At 40.1% G+C, this 21052-nt stretch overlaps 2 protein-coding genes across 2 annotated transcripts in view; both read left to right on the top strand.

Moving 5' to 3' along the window:
- The window catches only part of LOC110948354 (5-hydroxytryptamine receptor 3A-like), a 78623-nt gene extending 71783 nt beyond the window's left edge, over positions 1-6840 (top strand). The window contains exons 11-15 of the mRNA XM_051939622.1: positions 1892-2065; positions 3113-3186; positions 3980-4054; positions 4205-4273; positions 5683-6840. Of these exons, the coding sequence (XP_051795582.1) occupies positions 1892-2065; positions 3113-3186; positions 3980-4054; positions 4205-4273; positions 5683-5916 (626 nt within the window). The 3' untranslated portion in view covers positions 5917-6840. The remainder of the gene's footprint in view (positions 1-1891; positions 2066-3112; positions 3187-3979; positions 4055-4204; positions 4274-5682) is intronic.
- Positions 6841-7605: 765 nt separating this feature from the next.
- Positions 7606-19889, top strand: LOC110948401 (5-hydroxytryptamine receptor 3A-like). Its single transcript, XM_051939790.1, has 10 exons — positions 7606-8888; positions 9734-9900; positions 10186-10230; positions 10417-10526; positions 12390-12559; positions 12660-12820; positions 13359-13569; positions 16876-17055; positions 17893-17969; positions 18918-19889. The coding sequence occupies exons 1-10, from the start codon at positions 8858-8860 to the stop codon at positions 19146-19148; spliced, it is 1383 nt and encodes a 460-aa protein (XP_051795750.1). The 5' UTR covers positions 7606-8857; the 3' UTR covers positions 19149-19889.
- Positions 19890-21052: the final 1163 nt, after the last annotated feature.

Raw genomic sequence — 21052 nt, 5'->3', positions numbered from 1 at the left:
ATTCAGAGATGCACCATCTCCTTCAAGTCTATCTTACACTCTGGTGAGGCTCAAACATGAACACACATCATCAGATGCCACCACATACATTCCTACAGTGCTGATCAAAGAAAACTCATGCTTATGTTTTTTTTTCCCCCATTTCAGATAAAGAAATAAAGTTATTATTCAACCCAAACAATACAGCGATCACAGAGCGGTCTCGTCAAGTGATGCGGACGCAGTACGAATGGCTGTTCATCAACATGACAGCCGAAGAAGAAACGAACGACATACTGGGGTTTAACCAAACTACTATTATTTACACTGTAAGTATTTCTGGATGCAGACACACAGAGGTCAAAACTGTTCCATCAACACAGATTTGCCCACTTTAGCCGCTGCAGACTCACAGCAGATAATGCTAAGCTGCACTGCTGTGGTCCTGCTTGTTTCTCTCTCAATCTCTCTGGACTGGAGTTTGTAGTGACTTCTGCGTAGTCTCCAGTATCAGCCTGACTCAGTTCCAGTAATTCTGTAAAGTTACTGCTGATGCAATTAAGGCTTTCCTGCTGGTGCTCCTTCACATTAAAAGTTTTCCACAGGCAAATGTGTTATTATGGCTTGTATCACAGTCTAAAGTTTTCAAGTTAGCATTGTGTCATTTGTAGTGCTGTTCTGTATAAAAGTTACTGAAGGGCTAGGGCATAAACAATAAAGCCGTTGGGATACAGGAAAATGACTAACTGAAAGTCCAAGTGATCCGTCCATCCATTATCTATACACCCCTTAATCCCTGTTAGGGTTGTGGGGCGCTGGAGCCTATCCCAGCTGACTTAGGGTTGAAGACGGGGGACACCCTGGACAGGTCACCAGTCTCTCACAGAACTACATATACAGACACACAATCACTCTCATATTCACACCTATGGACAAGCTAGCGTGATCAGTTAACCTCAGCATATTTTTGGACTGTGGGAGGAAGCCGGAGTACCCGGAGAAAACCCATGCATGCACAGGGAGAACATACAAACTCCATGCAGAAAGATCCCGGGAATGCCGGGACACGAAACAGGAATCTTCTTGCTGCAAGGTGATGGTGCAAACCACCACACCACTGTGCAGCCCAGTCCAAATGATGATATCCCAAATACTCCCAAATCCAACAAGGTACCAAAACAAAACCTGATGAGCACAAGGAGCAGGCAGGTGGCAGATGGGTGAACACAAGGAAAGGTCCTTGAAACAAAACAGTGTTGCAAACTGGCAAAGAGCAAATGAAGATCCAGGACTATAACTACACAGAGAACTAACTGGGGAGGCAAAACACGTAAACTGAGAACAATCAAAAAGTTAGGAAAAAGTGGTAAAGAGAAGAAGTAAAAACAAATGAAATACAAGGAAAAGGGATTCAAAATAAAACTGAAAAGGGACCTGGAATGTACATATAAGCAGAGAAAACACTAACAGCAAAGTATGAAAGACGCAGAGAAAAGGAAAAGACACAGGAGATGATCTAGAACAACAAAACTGGAACCAAAACCCAAAGACTATGACACATAGTTGTGAATGTCAAACATATAGAAGTTGATCAAACATCTGGCACATCTTTTCACAGATCACCATGAAGAGGAGGTCTATCCTCTACATTGCCAACTTCTTGGTGCCTGTTCTCTTCTTCTTGTGTCTGGACCTGGCCTCCCTCCTGATCTCCAACAGAGGTGGTGAGAAGCTCAGCTTCAAGGTCACTGTGCTGCTTGCTGTCACAGTGATGCAGCTTATTCTCAATGAGATTCTGCCTGCGTCATCAGACAGGATCCCACTTATAGGTAGAGTCTTGCTTTTGCTGAACTTCACTGGACTCAATGAGTAGCGGCTTGACCACAGTAATGATGCTTTTTGCTCTTCTCAGCGATCTACTGCATTGGGGTTTTTGGTATGATGCTGCTCAGCCTCATGGAGACCATTTTTGTGATGTATCTGATGGACAAAGACTTCCAGGATGATGTGACTGATAAAGACCAAAGCCTGAATGAGAGCCGTGAGGACAAACTGGACAAAGGCAACTTCCACGGCTGTTTCAGAGGTGAGAACATTGCAGATACTGCAAACCCTCAGCAATCAATTCAACTCGATGGAGTTTTACTGTTATCGTACCAATTCACAACATATTAAATCTCAATGCACATCACACAGTAAGACCATACAATATTATAGAGAAAACCCCAATTAATGCCAATAAATCCCTTACCAGGAAGAAACCTTCAGCAGAACCAGGCTCAGTGAGGGCGTCTGTCTGCCTTGACTGTTTGGGGTGAGGGTAAAGTGGAGGGAGAGCAAAATATCACATAGAAAACAGGCCAGAGAACACTAAACATTATGAAGGTTGGTGAGGCTAGTTGGAGAGAACAAAAGAAACTACAGGAGAGAGAAGACACAAAGGGAGAGAAAGGGAGTACAGGTGCGCAGTACATCATGGGAAGTCCCCATCAGTCTGGGTCTGTTGTAGCATAACTAAGGGATTGTACAGGGTCACCTGAGCAGGACTAACCATAAGTTTTATCAAAAAGAGAAATTTTAAACCTAATTTTGTTGGTGGGAAGAGTGGCTGGATCTTGAACCCAAACTGAGAGCTGGTTCCACAGCAGAATAACCTGATGTTGGAAGATTCTGCCTCCCATTTGCTTTTACAAACTCAGTGAATCACAAGAAAACATGCACGCCTCAGGGCAAAGTGCTCTGTTGGAATAATATGGCACAATAAAGTCTTTAAGATACAATGGAGCTCGGTTGTTTAGGGTTTTGTGTGTTAGAAGAAGGATTTTAAATTCAAAAATACATTCTCTCTTCCTGGTTCCTTCCTCTCACTCCAGTATTTTGGATCAACTGCAGGTTTTTCAGAGAGGTACTGAGAGGGCGTGGTAGCAAAGACTTAGATTAGTCCAGTCTTCAAGTGACAAATGCACGGACTAACTTTTCAGCATCACTCTGAGGCAGGATGTTCCTAATTTTAATATAAATTCCCAATTACCCTTTGCAGATCCATTGCGCACATTTAGTTATGAGTGACATAATCACTTTAAAATCATTACTTATTGTATGTTTTCTACAATTGTCTGGTATGTCCTTGCAGAGATGAAGAAATGGACTCACTGTGGGTGTTTCAACAATGCCTCTGCTGATCAACAGCCACATGTGGACAAAGAGGTTAGAACTGGCATGTCTGCATTCAAGAGATGTTTTTAGAGATATTTTCGTAAACGGGATTTTTAAAAATTCTTTGACCATGAGTAGGAAAAGTTCCTGTCATCCTCACTGTAAAGGTGGCATAGACAATGGCGATTTTAGGGGGGGGGTGGCCCCAGGGGTGGCCAATGAGATTTCAGGCCACCCCAGGCCACCCCAGATCCGACAGGTAGTTGGCCACATGGGTGTAACGGACGGGGGGGGGTACGTGTGTGTTTTCCCGAGCCGTCTTTGAATGCACCATGAGCACATGCTAACGCAGGTGTTCCACAGGAGACGTGCTGCTGTGCTGAGCAGTGCTGAACGTGCGTCTGGAGTAATGTTTTGCAAACCAGCCTGAGCTAGCAAGAAGCAAAAAACTTTACACAGTTCTTTCTAAACAAACCGTGTAAGTTGTGTGACCTTGTTGGATGCAAACAATGTTAGACTTGTTAGCTAAATGATGACAAGGTAAAACGTTAAGCTAGTTAACAATAATTCAAATGTTGTTGCCTCTGTTACATTACTGCTAATTAGTTTATTCTTGGAATAAACCCAGTCCTCTTTAATTTCTGGGCAGAAGATGTGCTCACAATTGCTCTCCATGTATTTAAGTCTTTTGGTCCCAAAAGAGGAGAGTCAGGGAGGAGAAAAAAGAATAGGCTATCTATGGTATAAAAGTGGTTAAATTTACAACTATTTTTTACTCCTTCTCTTTCAAATTCTACCTCAGAATTTTGATTTTCAGATTTTTTAATGATTATTTCCATAACAGAAAGAGCAGAGTCAGGCAGGAGATGGACCAGAGGTGGCGGCCAGCAGTAATGTTGACCATGCAGGGTCTGCAGAGGTGAAAAAAATATATCTAAGTGACTGAGAAAAAAATATGTATCTATGAGTTAAAGTGATTTTGAGGTTAGATTCTACTGCAATTTTTACTCTTCCTAATGCTATTTCAGAATTTTTCTTACCACATTTTTTATGTTTATTGCCATAACAGAAAGAGCAGAGTCAGGGAGGAGATGGATCAGAGGCCAGCAGCAGGGACAAGGATGTAGGGTCTTTACAGGTAAGGAGAGATTATAACTTCCTGAAAATAAGATATCTATTGCAGGGAGAAACCAGGCAGTACTGATCATTTCATGTTCAGTGTTTGACACCTTTGGCTACTCGTCCAGTAGATGTTCAAGGGACATTGTTGTCAACTCAACTAGAGTTTGGCCACTAAAACTTTAGATTTTATAGTTTAAAGTTTTATACTTTATAGTTTAAAGAACTAGCCTAGTTGGTCCCCTGGTATTGTACTGTGGCTGTTAGGGATTATGTGGTTCTTTAGCCACTAAGGACGGTGCAATTAAATGTAAGAGAATGATAAATCGCTCTGAAAAATTTGTCCCCCTCACTTCTGAGATGGCGGTTACGCCCATGGTTGGTCAAGTTCGTCAACACAAGAAACAAGAGAAATTCTGTCAATCAATGATAGAAATGTCATACGTGTAGCTACTATACAAGGTGCTCGGATATTTTTTTACAATGCTGGTTTTGCCACTCAACACTTAGATGCCGGACTTCTGTTCAGCCTGTGGATGCTCTAATGAGCGCTGTAAGGAAACAAGAGCTCGTGGGTTTACTTTTCACATGTGAGATGTATGTAAGGAATAATATATTGTTAGCAGGTTGTCATAGCTAGAGTGAAATAAATGCCGAGAAGACGGATAGAACCCCATCAGCTCCGTGTCTGGCTTCTACTACCCATGATCTAACCAGCTCTCTACATCATCCTGTGTATTACACAACTGCTTACCGGTGAAATAACTAATCTGAGACAATTTTTTGTTTAAAATTCGATGTTATGAATCTAGCGTTCCTAGCAACTTACTGCAGTAATTGGTACAAGATGGCGCTTCAGTTAGTAAAGCAACAATACAGGTGGCACAGTTGATGAGCTGATGACTGATAATGTTATTCTGCAGGATGAGTTGAGAGCAATTGAATTTTGCTAATCTAATCTAATTTGTGAAGAGATGAGGACTTTAATCCAAGAAATGGCTCTTAGAAAATTTGTACCATATCCTGAACATATTTTACTGATTTAGAGTAGTTAAAATAACCAGATATAATTGAGGACTGTAATAATGGGAAATGGAATTTAAAAATAAACCAGAATAGACACCTTTATTCAACACTTATGAGACAGGAAATCATGGGAGAAAGAGGGGATGTCACATGCAGCAAAGTACTGGGATTTGAACTGTGGTCGGCTGCGTACATGGCATTAAACTCCGCTATGCCATAGCCACCCCACACTAGCTTTGTGTCCCATCAAGGCCACCCCGGTAAAAAAGTCCTGGATACGCCACTGGGCATAGACAAACTGGAGAATATTTTAAACACAAAACAGACAGTAACTGAATGAATCAACTAACAGTGCCATATGATCTATAATCTTATTATCGTTCAACTAAATTCCTACTGCAGGGCAGCAGCAGTCAGCTGACGGAGGTGTCTCTTGCCTTGGAAAAGGTCTCAGATGAGCTCGGGCAGATCGACAGAAAAATGATTGAACTCAGCAGCAGCAAGGAGGAGGAGAAGCCCGGCTACTGGACCAGGATGGCAAAAAAAATCGATAAGGCTTTCTCCATTATATACGTCATATCTGTTTTTGTGTTCTTAGCTGTTATCTTTTCGGTGTGGATCCCTAAACCTGAGTAGTGCTGAAGTTCAAAAACATGTAATGCCTCATATGAGGACAATGCAGTTATGCTTGCTGAACTACAATGTATCATCATAGTAACATTGACCTACAGGGGAAAATATTTACATATATTTGTTTTCTTTCTTAGCTGGGATAGGCTCCAGCACCCCCCGCGACTCTAGTGAGGATAAAGCGGTGTATAGAGAATGGATTTTTGTCATTAAGCTGCACAGATTCATTTGGAATGATTCTAAAATGTGTTGGTAACAACTTATTTTGAGGCAAATTGGGCTCCGATTGGGAAAAAAACAAACATTACAACTGACACAATTTTAATGTTAGCACTGACTGAAAATGACGTCATCTGTGGTCTTTTTATGACATATAAATATAAGCCATGTTCTCTTTATTACCTGACACTTCTTCATTTTTTCCAGCACTTTGAAGTCCACCATAAATAACATTTAGGAAATTATTATAGCTTTTTATTCATTAATGCTCACTAAGGGAGTCACTTCTTGGCATCACTGTGCAAAAGTTCTACAGTATCCTTTCATGTGTTGTAATTCAGCAGAGGAAACTAGACGTGTGCAGCTCCTCTTGGATCAACACAATGCTACATATCTAACATATATATTATTAAGCTTTGACATAATTCTAATATACAATTAAACTTTTACCACAGTAAAATATTAGCATTTTAAGTGTAATGGAAGTGTAGCTGCATTTAGATTTGAGTCATTCTTACAGTAATGCACATCTGTGAGAGCATGGTGTAAAGTAGTTTAATACCTGCTGTATATGCATTTTAGGTTATAGGTTTGATTTTTCCACATTTTCAATGAACGTATTTTGCATTTGCATGGTGGAATAAAAGTCTGATCATCTGGTTGTAAGATATGTACCATCAGTCTATTAAAATAAACAATAAGGAGAAACTATTTTTCATCCTCACCTCTCTTGCTTGTGTATGCATGCATAGATTTTCAGGGGATATATCTTTAATCTTTAACCTTCCCTCCAAATAAAACCACAAAGGACTTTTATTTTGAAAAAGGCTGAATTTCCTCATTGTGCCTGAATTTTGTGTCTTCCTTCACATGAATAAAGGCATTTGCAGCATAAATTAAGACAAAACAGCTATGATGACACGTTTTTAAGTTGGTATGTTAAAAAAAACAAAAGCTGCTCCAGTTTGAAGTAGTTTGGGGAAGCAACTTTAAATCCTGACCTCAGTGTGAAGACAAAAATAGTAAGCGGGCAAATTTGACTAATAAAACATCTACCTGAATTCATTTTTAAATCACCTCACTCCGAAATTTGGGTTTAAATCACACACAATACTAAACCGATGCAATTACTGACATTATTATGTCAAAAAAATGATTAAAATAATGTTTGCTACTAAAAAAAAAATCTAAATCCTTAAATTAGAAATTTATCTAGAAACTGTAAGTCCCTCAAATTATTTCTTAGTATGCATAAACATGATTTGTTCTATGAAGAATGACACTGTGCTGGCTTACTATATAAACTATTCTGTTAACTGAAAGCTTTAATGTTAGCCTAGCCACGCTACACTCATGTTTCTGACGGCACAAGGGTCTAGGGAACAGGGATGGGATCAGCAAGTTCTGATTTTAGCGGAAAGTTGTTGATGGGGGTGGGGTGGGGGTGGGGGTGGGGTGTTGCGGCGGCGGCGCAGCGACTTCCAATCGCTGGGCCGTTTACAATCGTCGTTAACAAGCTATCATTAACGTCGTTACCATCGCGCGGGAGTATCAGCGACAATAAAGTGTTCAAACTTGTGAAATCAGTGTTCAAATAAATGAAATCCGCGGATCGGCGGTAAATTCCCATCCCTGAAAAAAGCGGAATTCCGCGAATTCGCGGAAAAATCACATCCCTGAGGGAAGCTCGACAGGGAGGGAGGCGGGCTAAAAGGTTGTCTATCAAATCCCTCTGCAGCAATTGGGTAGGTATACAACCAATCAACGCAACGAATAGGCTGACGTAGTTCCGAGAGCACCGGCGGATTGTGGCTAAGTCCCGTTAGCTTCCCAACCAGCGGAGCCAACTGGTATATTAAGGATTTGCCATATCCCGTCGGCATAAGTCCAAATACGTCTTTCTTCTCAATGAAACACTTCAGTGCCGTCCTTTGTTTATCTTTCAAGTTGAATTTTAGCTTCAGATCTTTAAGGGCTGTGGCCAAAGCCGAGTCGAAAGATAACTGTTTACTGTGCGCCGGTTGTTTCTGTCAGAATCGTCGCGCCTCTGTCGTCACTTAGTTACGCCCGCCTTCTGACTCTACACTTCATGGTGATTGGTCCGGCCAGTTTTAGGAGCATCCAGCCTCGAGCCTTATGGAGGGTAACTAGACCCACCCTGGCAGAGAATTAAATTCGTTGCTGTGGGTTGTCTAGCGCGGCTAGGTTACTTCAATGTATGTATATGTAGAAAAAAATCTTGAATAAAATAACTGTACCAGGACAATTCACTCCAGTCTCAACACTAATTGTACCAACAACAGCTATAAGAAAGAAGAGTAACCTTAAAATGTTGTATAAAATGCATGACAGGTGATATTTAACTTATATTAGAAAAAAAATCAACCTTACCTGAAGAAGATCCAACTGGCTAATTCTTGGAATAGATGCTGTGGCTTTCAGAAAGTGTCCAGACTTGTGCCTTTTAATGAATTTTCCACTTAGAAATGATGCACGTATTTGCTGGCACTGCAGCAGACATCTGTGGTTTCTGCTCTTTCCCTTCGTGTTTCCACTGAGTGATGATATTTGAAACGACGGGGGGTTGGTCACTGAGTTCGTCCAGCCCTCTTCCTGTAGTGAGTAAGTGTTGTTTTTTTTTCTTTTTTTACTGTAATCCAATATTTCTGAAAGCACTTTAGCTGTTCCTACCTCTTACAGACTGGACTCTCTCTGGTTTAAACTCACGATGCTTCTCCTCTTTCTGCTCCTTATTACAGGTAAGGTTTCTGCTCATCCTCACTGGGGGCTGCTGCTTTTGATCGGTTTGCATTTATTTGCATGTATTTGGTGTTAAACAGAAGATGGATATCACATGCCGAGCTGGTTTTGCAATCTAATAGACTGTTAAAATCAAAAACAACAATTACAAGAGTGACTTTGTGCAAAAAAATCAAAGTAAAAATGTATCTTAAAAGAGCATGTCCTGTATCACTGACAGAAATATTGCACAAATACTGACCAAACTGTCAAAAATTAATACTGTTTAAGGAGGTTATCCCTAAAATTATGATTTCATTGTCAACTGAGATTCTTCCTCATGTAACCCACAGAAAACCTACCCAGGAATTAGCTTGATTCTTAAATTATGTGAGATTTTATAACCCTATCTTCATTCCAGATGTGGACCAAATACTGCAGCAACTAAGCTTTGTTCTAAACCTGCAGTGACTAAAGCGTATGGATTGACCCGCTATGCAAGATGCAAGAACACCAACAAATACAGAAATGCACATTCAACTAAAAAAAAAAACTCCTTATGTGACTTCAAATGTCTCCTAGGCTGTAAAAGAATATCTTAACTGTACAAATCAGAGTGTAAAAATCATTATGCAATTGATTAGATGACCTCAAACAACCGCCAGTTGTCCGTCTGTCTGCAAACACTGGATATTACTATGAACATTCGTGAAGTGAAGTTAAATATGTACTGATATTGAGAGACTAAATCAAAAGCAGTGCATAGTTAAGGTACAGCAAAGCTCTGAAGATGTAATTTAAAGACTGAAAATCAGCGCATTTCTGCATTTCTTTGACTTTTTCTCATGTGTCTTCATGTTTTTAGCTGCTGACGGGGAATCCCCTCAGAGAGTATGCAGTTATCAGGATGTTTTAAACTACCTGAACTTGACCAAAGCCAACGAGTTGTTCTCCATGACTCGTCCCGTCAAAGACTACAAGCGGTCCACAGAAGTGTCCCTGGAGCTTTTGCTTTACGCCATTCTAGATGTGGTGAGCGGTGAAGCACAAACTGAAGGGTTTCACTCATGATCCTATAAATAATGTGCTGAGATTGGATTTTTTTTCATGTTTTTTCTGCCTGTGTGCTTATGATTATTGATGACTGGCTGTTGGTAGTGCTGACTTCATAATGTCAGTGAATTTCAGTCAACTTTGCAGAACTTTCGAAACATCTGAAATTCGTTCTGATAGTTTTGATGAGTTACGGGTTGGCTGTTCTACTTGTACGGTCATGTTCTTTCTCCTAAACACGTCTTATTCTTTCCTTGTTTATAGAAAGAGATTGACCAGACATTTGTTCCTTATGTTTGGATTCTCATGGTGAGTTTTTACCTTAAAAAAATGATTTAATCTCCTCACTTCACTGGAAAACTGTATTTTTTTTTCTTTTAAACTGCATGTTTTTGTTCCAACTCAGACACCTTTGACTTTGTTCCTCCTTGCCCTTTGATTTTTTTTTTGTAATTTTAATCATATTCCTGACTCCACCCTTGTTTTCCTCCATAGAAATGGCAGAATGATTACATAAGCTGGGATCCGCATGACTTTTGTGGCATTACGAATGTTTCTCTTCCTACTGAAGTCCTGTGGAAGCCAGATCTCACGATTGAAGAGATGTAAGTGTAAAAGTACAGTACCTTCATGCACTCACAACAGTAATCTGTCTTAATGGCATCACACTACTGTTTTGACATAATACAAGCATTCAAATGCTAACACACAACTTAAGTAACAGCCTTTGAATGTGTATGGTTTACAAAACATGTAAAATTGTGGATTTTATGGAAGACGAAATCAAGAAATGCAGGCAAGGAAGAGGAACGATGAGCAACAAGCTGAGTGTTGTGTTTTCAATGTACATTGACTTATATATCTACAGCGTTGATTTTGACCAGTTATATCATCACTGCCTCCTTAAGGCATGTTTTCTTTACTTCTTGTGGCGTCATGTACTGTGCTCATCCACTCTGGCCCTTAAAATATGACCTTGTTTGTTTTCCTGCAGAACTTGGAGAAAATACAGTCCTGAACAAAAGTGTACATACACCCTTAAAGACTGTGTTTATCAGCAGTCTTCCAGTCACTCCTATAATTCTTGATTGTCTACGATGGAATCATTGAAACACGTCTGTCGTCCCAAAAAATCGTTTCACATTTTGGTTCTTCATAGGTTTATCATAGATCCTCCACTGACCATTTCAACTTTGGCTAGGTGTTTTGGTAGACTTCCACAAACTTCAGGTTGTATGTTTGACAATTGTTCTTGACAGAATTGATGCAGTTCAACTAAATTTGTTGGGTTTTCTGACATAGACTTGTTTTTTCAGCAACGTCAGGTTCTTGATGGGATTTAAGTAAGGACTTTGGGGAGGTCAGTCTAAAACCTTATTTCTAGCCTGATTTAGTCGCTTCTTTACTGTTTTTGACGTGTGTTTGGGATCATTGTCTTGTTGAAATGCCCACCTATGTCAAGGATCCAACCATCCAGGTGATTATTTTAGGTTTTCCTGAAGAATATGAAGTAATCATCCCATTTCGTTTTTCCAGCATAATACTACCACCACCATGCTTGACAATAGATTTTGTTTTCTTGAAGTTAAAGGCCTCCCCTTCTCTCTCTTCCAAACATGTTTTTGGCCAAATAGCTCTACTTTTGCTTCATCTGGCCACATAATTTTTATATGATCAGCAGGAAGCTTCAGTTGAGCCTGAAGGTGCTGCTCTTAAAGGAAGAGCTTCTTTCTTGTATGGCAGCATCTCTCTTCATGATGTTAAACACACTTCACTGTGGACATTGACACCTTTGAATTGACTCCAAGTGACTTTCTTGACGTGTTCAAGTCAGGGATTTGCTTTTTCAGATCTTTCTGAGCTCCTCAGACGTTTCCATTGTAGTGTTTGTGGCGAAGTCTAATGAGTGGATCAGATGGGCCTTAATTAAATTGGCTCAGAGAAGTCAGCAGCTGTTGTCAATCGTAATCACTTATGAGAAGTTAAGAGGCCATGCCACTAAGAAAATTTGATTAACACAACTTTCTACACCACCAAAACAGAAAAATCATATTGATGTATGGATATTTTTGATCTGGTAGATTGTTCATATTTCCGGAAGATCTATAATAAACCTATGAAAGAACCAAAATGCATGGTTGTTTTTTTGTGACAAAGACAGATGGGTTTCAATGATTATTATAGGAGTCATTGAAAACTCAAGACTGCCATGATCTGCATGCTCTTTAAACTTTAGCTCACAAGTGTACATTCACCAGTGTGTATTTGCAGTGTCTATTTTTACTATAATAGCTATACATATTAGTCCTGTAGCACATTGGTACCGTAGCTGTTATTGCATTGCTGCTCTTTACTGAATTTACTGAATATATAGCTCATCGTGCTGCTGCTAGTGTTCATGTAGTCTTTTATAGTCTAGTAGATCTTTAATGGAACATGTGTGTTTATGTATTTCTTTTATCATCCAGGATAGAAAAGGACAAAGCCCCTCCAAGTCCTCAACTCACTATTGACTACAACGGTACAGTGTTTGTTCAGAACGACCAGGTTCTAGTCAGCACCTGCAGGATGCACGTCTACAAATTCCCCTTTGACACTCAGAGATGCACCCTCTCCTTCAAATCTGTCGTTCACACCGGTGAGTCTTTTATAAGTTATGTTTGTAGGTGACTTTGTAAAGTACAAGTTTCACCATGTAGCACACGCTCCTGCTGTTTCTCTTTTGTCTCTCGTTTCAGTCACAGAAATAAGACTCGTTCACCACTGGAGCTCTTCAGAGACCACTGAGTGGTCACGTGAGCTGATGCGGACTCAGTACGAGTGGCTGTTCTTAAACATGAAAGTCACCAACAAGTCTGTTACCACGTTTGGCGCTGAGCAAGACATGATCGTTTACACCGTAAGTAATAATGCCCACTGGCACATTGTCCATCAGAAATAAACCTTGTTGAATCTGTAAGCACACCTGATGGTTATATGATGGAGTATTACTGTGCATCACTGCAGCACAGTGAGGCAAAAACAAGAGTTTCAGGGGATGTTACGGTACTATTTAAGTACCAATTTTAAATATCACCATGCTAAGTAACTTTCAACTTGAGTTACATTTAATATTCTAAGATTTAACTGACAGCTGTAGTTACTGAGGTCTGGTATCATAATGAATCATGACCAGTATAATTTCTTTCCTCATTATTGTTCCCTTTTTTGTTCTTGTTATCTCTTCCTTTTCTATTTTACCTTCTCTCTCTCTCCCGTTTTCCATATGTTTTACCACCCTTCTTGGATTTTTCCTTTTCTGGCTCAAACAAAACTGAAATTCTGAAAATTTTCACCATAAAAACTACAGATACACTTTATTACTTTGATTAAAATGTGCCTTATGTATGTATGTATGTAGTTTGTATGCTCACCATTCTACACGTTACGTCTCACAGATCTCCATGAAGAGACGGCCTCTCCTCTACGTTGTCAACTTCTTGCTGCCTGTCTTCTTCCTCTTGTGTCTGGACTTGGCCTCCTTCCTGATCTCAGACAGAGGAGGCGAGAAGCTCAGCTTCAAGGTCACTCTGCTTCTTGCCGTCACAGTGATGCAGCTTATTCTCAATGAAATTCTGCCTTCATCATCAAACAGGATTCCACTTATAGGTAAAAACAACTGGAGGCGATGTACTGTGCAAGTTCTAGCTGTCTGAGACCAAAGAGAGAATCGAGATGAAATGCTTGATCATGAATCCAAAATGATGCTTCTTGAGTCAGAGCTCTGTTGAACCTTGTATTCCTTTAGCTTTAACCAGTAACGACTTCATGAGCTTCTTTACACAGAAAATAGTTATGATTAGAGATAAAATTAATCTGGCCCTTCCTACAAATGTCACAGATGCTTTTGAATTGGCTGTTAGACCTGATGAATCTTTAGAATTCTTCACTCCTATATGTCTCTCTGAACTAATTTCAACAGTTTCTACATCCAAACCATCAACATGTCTTTTAGATCCTATCCCAACTAGACTCTTCAAGGAGATTTTACCTTTAATTAATTCTTCAATGTTAGATCTGATTAATCTCTCTCTAGTAACAGGCTATGTACCACAGGCTTTTAAGGTTGCTGTCATCAAACCTTTGCTTAAAAAGCCCACTTTAGATCCAGATGTGTTAGCTAACTATAGACCGATATCCAACCTACCATTTCTCTCTAAAATTCTGGAAAGAACAGTTGCAAATCAATTGTGTGAACACCTACAAAGGAATAATTTGTTTGAAATGTTTCAGTCAGGCTTCAGAGTGCATCATAGCACAGAAACAGCTCTAGTGAAAGTTACTAATGACCTTCTCATAGCATCAGATAATGGACTAGTCTCTATACTTGTTTTGTTAGATCTTAGTGCAGCGTTTGACACAATCGACCACAAAATTTTATTACAGCGTCTAGAATATTCAATTGGCATTAAAGGGACAGCACTGGATTGGTTTAAATCCTACTTATCAGATAGGTTCCAGTTTGTGCATGTCAACAATAACTCTTCTGAGCAGACTAAAGTTAATCACGGAGTTCCTCAGGGTTCTGTCTTAGGACCGATACTTTTCACATTATACATGCTTCCTTTAGGCAATATTATTAGGAAGCATTGTATTAACTTCCATTGTTATGCAGATGACACACAATTGTATTTATCTATGAAGCCAGATGAAACTGATCAGTTAGCTAGACTGCAAGATTGTCTTAAGGACATTAAAACCTGGATGACTTTTAACTTCCTACTGCTAAATTCAGACAAAACTGAAGTCATTGTATTTGGCCCCAAACATCTTAGAAACTCGCTTTCAAAGCAAATAGTTACTCTGGATGGCATCACATTGGCCTCCAGTACTACTGTGAGGAATCTTGGAGTTATTTTTGACCAGGACATGTCCTTTAACTCACACATAAAGCAAGTCTGTAGGACTTCCTTTTTTCACCTGCGTAATATTGTAAAAATCAGGAACATTCTGTCTCAGAGTGATGCAGAAAAATTAGTTCATGCTTTTGTTACTTCCAGGCTTGACTATTGCAATTCCTTATTATCGGGTTGTCCAAATAGCTCTCTCAAACATCTACAGTTGATCCAAAACGCTGCTGCGAGAGTACTGACAGGAGTTAGCAAAAGAGATCATATTTCCCCTATACTTGCTTCTCTTCACTGGCTTCCTGTTAAATCCAGAATAGAATTTAAAATCCTTCTTCTGACATATAAAGCTCTTAATAACCAATCTCCATCATATCTTAAAGATCTGATAGTACCTTATTATCCTAGTAGAACTCTTCGCTCTCAAACTGCAGGCTTACTTGTTGTTCCTAGAATTTCTAAAAGTAGAATGGGAGGCAGAGCCTTCAGTTATCAGGCGCCTCTCCTGTGGAACCTGCTCCCAGTTTGGGTTCGGGAGGCAGACACCCTCTCTATTTTTAAGACCAGGCTTAAAGCGTTCCTTTTTGACAAATCTTATAGTTGGGGCTGACTGGGTGACCCACAGAGGTTCGGCTTGTGTCTTCATTGTACAGCTGACTCCTTCTTGGACGTCCCTTCGTTCTGCCCCTAGTCATGCTGCTATAGGCCTAGGCTGCTGGGGGACTTTTCTTGACGCACTGAGCCCTTCTCTATCTACCTTTACATTTAATATGTATACCGTTATTGCAGTACATTCACTCTGTTTCCCCCTGTGCTATTTCTCCGAGTGTCCCTGGTCCCAGAGCTGGATGCTTCAGATCTGCGGTCGATGTTCCACCAGCTGGTCCAGTCTCCACCATGTCCACTGTGGGATGCTGCTACTGACCTTCCACCAGCCCTCTGCTTCCGATTCCCTTTTTCCACGAGTCAACTCTGCATCGCCTTCAATATACTGTTATGCTAACTTACATACTGTTTGAATTTTACTGCTAGCTATATAAGGAGTATGTTTAATGTCAGAGCCGTACATCATAAGAGTAAACTATGAGTCAGTTTTCAATGTTAGCTTATACTTTGTCTGTGTCACATATCCTGTCATGCATGTATTCAAATGTGTGTTGTGTTTTCCTTGCTTTCTCACCCCTCCCTCTTCTCCCATCCCTCCCCCTTGCCCTCTTCTGTCCTTCTCAACCCGCCCGGCCAGCAGGCAGATGGGTCCCCCCTATTTAGAGCCGGGTTCTGCTCGAGGTTTCTTCCCTGTTAAAAGGGTGTTTTTCCTTGCCACTGTCGCCTTTGGGCTTGCTCTGGGGGTCAGGCATATGGGTTCTGTAAAGCGTCTTGAGACGATTTGACTGTAATTGACGCTATATAAATAAAATTGAATTGAATTGAATTGAATTGATCGATTTAACAAAAACAGACAATTTAGGACAAAATTCTTATAGAATGACAGCTACTACATGTAAATTTTACAAACCAGCAAATCAGAATACAATGTGAAAAGACTCAGCATATAGTGACCAACAAGACATGTTCCTTGTTCTCTTTTTCCCATTTTTGGATTGACAGCCAGTTGGTCTTTAGAACAGAAATGAACTAGACCAAGGTTCAGTTTTGTCTGGACCATGACTACCTGTTTTTGTTGACCAGGGTTCAGCTGTGAGGACACATCTGTAATTTTGGTTTGGATCAAGCTGAAAGTTCGAGCTAAAGAAATAGTTGCTACTTGGCCCTCAGTCAAATTAAATGTTTGATTTGATGATATAGGAGGTAAATCACCAAAGATATTTCAGTTCATCCTGTTTTTATTGAATCATTTTCTTGGTGTTGGATCGCCTAAGTCTGTCGCCTCCATGAAATGGAGAACATGAATGTCTGTACGGATTTCCAGTGGCTGTCGAGACATTTCTATTTGAACTGTAATGGTGAACCAAAGTGTGCTTCCAGGTGCAGAATAAACTGGCTGAATGTGCGGCTATTTCTTAACCCAGTCACCATAATTAAGTCTCTGTTCACATGTTTCCTTCAGCCCTCTACTGCATTGGGATTTTTGGTCTGATGCTGCTCAGCCTCCTGGAGACAATTGTTGTGATGTATCTGATGGAAAAAGACTCGGCGCCCCAAGACGACGAGACAGATGGAGACCGAAGCCTGAACGCGAGCTGTGGAGAGAAACGGGGCAAAGAAGGCTTCTCCTGCTGTGAAGGAGGTGAGATTTACTGCAGAAGGAGTGAAGAAGCTGAGCTACTCTCCATGGTTATGTGAAAATCCCCAATGATAAAGATGTCACTGGGATTTTGGAGGAGGTTTTCTTACTTTTCAAACAGTCTCCAAGTTTTGATTTCACTTTGGTTCACTGGAACAGCTCACAAAGCCAAAAGTAGTTAGACAGGCTCTAGGAATACAAGCAGATTAGCTGGCGAGCAGTCAGAACCCTCCTCATGTGAACGTCACCTAACAGATTGTTCCCTCTTGAAGATGGGCAACTTGGTGTTGTGATGCTGAACTTACAGTGCCTATAAAAAGTATTCACATCCCTTGGAAGTTTTCCCCTTTTTAGCATGGAAATAAAGTCAGTATAATTTAGCTTTTAGACAAGAATTTCCAAAAAAAGACTCCATATACTTCAAGACATTTTGCTGCATTCATTTACCCTCTACCTTTAGAAGAGGGTAGAAGCCTTTAGAAGCCTTCCTGCTACCCAGAAGCATCCTCACATCATGATGCTGCCACCACCGTGCTTCACAGTTGGGATGGTGTATTTGTGAGGATGTGCAATGTTTGGTGTCTGCAAAACTAGTGTCTAATCTGATAGTCTAAAGCTCAACTTTGGTCCCATCATCAGACCAAAGAACTTTCCACCAGTTGACTTTAAAGTCGCCCACATGTCTTCTAGCCAATTCTAATCAACACTTAGCATGAGCTTTTTTCTACAGTGGCTTTATTTTTTATTTTTGCACTGTGAATGCTCTCCCTCTTTCTTCCTTAGCTGAAACAACTAACTTCTAATTTTATTTTATTTTTTCTCTCACTAATGTCCTTCCAGGAGATAAGAAGTGGCATCCCTGTGTTTGCATCTGTGATGTGGCTGCTGATGAAGCAACACCAGCGGAACTACTGAAGGTTGGGATACGTTACATTGCATTTTAATCCTCTGAACCCAAAGCAGTTTTGTGGTATTTTATTTATCTCCATGGGTTCAGTTTTCACTACAGTATAAAGTCTTGCATATCTATGGAAACAGCAAAGCCATGGTTGTAACTAAAGATAACTCAAACGTCTTTTGTGCAGTAAAGCAAAGTTGTGTAAATTATATAAAAAGAAAAAAATAACTTTTGATTTCTTTGCTTGATTATTTTACAGCAACAACAGCAAAAAAGGAATCAAAGTGTACAAAATTTTAGCAATACCCTACATACATCTTCGATATTGTACTACTACATATTTAAATTGTTTCTGCATTTGTCTCATGTTTGCTCTGCATAAACACAGCCAGCAGTTCAGCCTAAAAGTCACTCATGGCTTCCCAATTGTGTCGAGAAGCACAGATTATTTAGGTTTTTTTTGCTAGAGTATCAATCCTTCAGCCAATGTGCTTTTGGTAAATTTTGATATGACATTTGTACAATAAAGTGATTATTATAAAATAACATGATTTTTAAGCACAGACTTGGTTGACTTTCCCATTTGAACGACATGTCACACATTAAGTTCAAAAATTGTAAGACACTTGAAAATTTGATGATTTTCTTTCAGTTTTTATAGTTTCTGATTCTGATAAAAAGGTGTCATTTTGGCAGTTTTTAAAAGCATAACATGCCTTTCAAACCTGATGGGGAGTGTTGGATCTGAGAGGGATAAAATATTGGTGCAGTCAAAATTACATCATCATCACAAGCTCACCATGGAAACACATTTGGTCAAATGCAAAACACGAGCCATTAAAAAGCAGCTGAACTGAGTTATAACTCCGAAGTGGTAGAGAAGTCTGAATATCAGATGCAGCGGTCTGTCATTATATTTGGTTTGTAATCACTTTAACTAACCACAGTCTTCAAAATACTCTTTCAGGGGAGCAGCAGCCAGCTGACAGAGGAGCAAAATGCTTTTGAAAAGCTCTCAGATGAGCTGAGGGATGTGGTGAAAACACTGATTCTGCTCCTCAATAGCAGGAAGGAGGAAGAGAAGGCTGGCTACTGGACCAAAAAGACCGAAACTATCAACAAAGCTTATTTCATATTTTATATTACAGCTGCCAGTCTGTTTTTAGTCATCATGTTCTTCAACTGGAGTCATGCATGAACATGAAAGCGCTACTTAAAGACATGAGTGAGATATAGAGTAGTTTAGTGTGGTATTGCTAGCAATCATACAATCTGTGTTCAGATGTGAAGCTTTTCATGAATCGCTCACACTGTCCGGCGGTGTTCAGATCTATAGAACGGGGTTGCTGTGGCAGATGGAATAAAAATTCTGTCAAATTTCCACATTAAAGTCCTGTTTCAGTGACCAGATGTATCAATAATGTGATGCGTGCATTGATGTAGTGGTCAGCGTTACTCCTTATTATGAATTTCCAGTATGAGGAATGTGTGTGTTTTGAAGTCGGTAGTATTTATTATTTGTAGTTATGCAGCTTGGAATGCGAGGGGAATATCTGATTCTGCTCAACTAATTGATGTCAGTTTCTCATTTAGTTGTGATTGCCCAAATGTGTTGTATTCTGAGTGTGTTGTGTTGTTTTTTGTGAAATGTGTTTTGTCATTTCTATGGAAGAAGCAGCTGTTTAGATGAGTGTACAGCTTCTTGACTTTATGCTTTACGAACTGCTGCATGCATCAGCCTGGTTGTAGTATATAATTCTACTAATGCCTACTCCACATGTGTTTGATATGCAAAATGCAGTTATGATGACGATGATGAGTGAATCCACATAAACATAAAAGGCAAGGCATGAAAGCAGAAGCAAGCTTGTATCATTTGCACTGAAGTGTAACGACATAAATGTTCATCTGTTCAATAAACACAGGTTTTGTGCATTAACTGGCAGTCTTTTTGGATTTCTGATCATCACCTAACAAAAAGTATCGACAAACTTACACTAATAACACCAACAGATACTAAAAATGCATCCTCGGTGCTGGTAGGAAAATGCCTCATCAAACCTCCTTAGCTGGAAATCAGACCAGTGCAACATTCAGGGGAAATTTAACATCATTGTTCCTCATAAAAGTGCTTTGGCTCACACACACCGATCAGACAAAACTTTATGGCCACCTGCCTAATGTTGTGTGGGTCCAATTTCTGCTGCTCCTCTGACCCAGTGGGGGCATGGACACAGGAATGGTAGCAGTGAATTCTCTTTGTCCTGTCGGTTGCAGAGTAGGACCTACTTAGATCAGGCTCATCCTGGTACATCCCACAGACAGGAAAATTTAGATCTGGGGAGTGTGGAACCCCTTAGCTCTGTGGGTCACTCCTGAGCAGTTTTGCCAGTGTGTTGGGGTGCGTTGTCCTGCAGAGGGTGGAAACTGGCATCAAGGGCTGGTGTTGCCATGGGCGGTCGCTTGACCTGCAATATTCAGGTGGGTGGTACATGTCAAACATCCACATGGATGTCAAGAGTCAAGGTTTTACCAGCAGAACATTGCCTTGTAACAAGATGATCAATGTGGTTATAATGTGTGGCTGATGGGTCTATATTCAGGGGATTTCCTGTGTGAAAGGTTCTCCTAATGTCATTCCACAACATCTATACTGGGTTTAATTCTGACTGGGCTGCTTCAAATGGTGGATTTTCTTTCATTTAAGCCATTTTTCAGCAGATTTACTTCAAATTGTACTTCAACTGTCACACGACAACCATTATTTTGTCCTGTGTGACCTTTTAATAACAATGAATGTTCATTTTCATCCAGACGATGATGATGAGCTCTTCAGAGACACTAAAGCAGCCTCAAATCCCGATCCATCCACCGTGTTTCACCTTTGTAATGGCGTTAGGATGCAGTGTACCTTTTAAGCACTGCAGCATGTTCCTCCATTTCAACCTCAGTTTAAATAGCCCACAACACTGTGAATGTGCTTTTAGGCAAACCTTCAGCATGCAGTGAGTTTTTGTTTTGTTGTAAGAGACGCAGTGACTTCCTGTTGTGTTGTCCTGTCATGGACGCATTTATGAGGGTTACAGTTCATTAAAGACACGC

The sequence above is a fragment of the Acanthochromis polyacanthus genome, chromosome 19 (genome assembly GCF_021347895.1).
Source record: "Acanthochromis polyacanthus isolate Apoly-LR-REF ecotype Palm Island chromosome 19, KAUST_Apoly_ChrSc, whole genome shotgun sequence".
Taxonomy (NCBI): domain Eukaryota; kingdom Metazoa; phylum Chordata; class Actinopteri; family Pomacentridae; genus Acanthochromis; species Acanthochromis polyacanthus.
Note: the sequence above shows the minus strand (reverse complement) of the source record. Positions and strands in the feature narration are given on the sequence as shown.

Coding starts and splice junctions, on each gene's coding strand:
- LOC110948401 (XM_051939790.1), top strand. CDS start 8,858: ATGCTTCTCCTCTTTCTGCTCCTTATTACAG. Junction 12,560..12,659: donor CAAATCTGTCGTTCACACCG/GTGAGTCTTTTA, acceptor CTCTCGTTTCAG/TCACAGAAATAAGACTCGTT. Junction 17,970..18,917: donor CACCAGCGGAACTACTGAAG/GTTGGGATACGT, acceptor ATACTCTTTCAG/GGGAGCAGCAGCCAGCTGAC.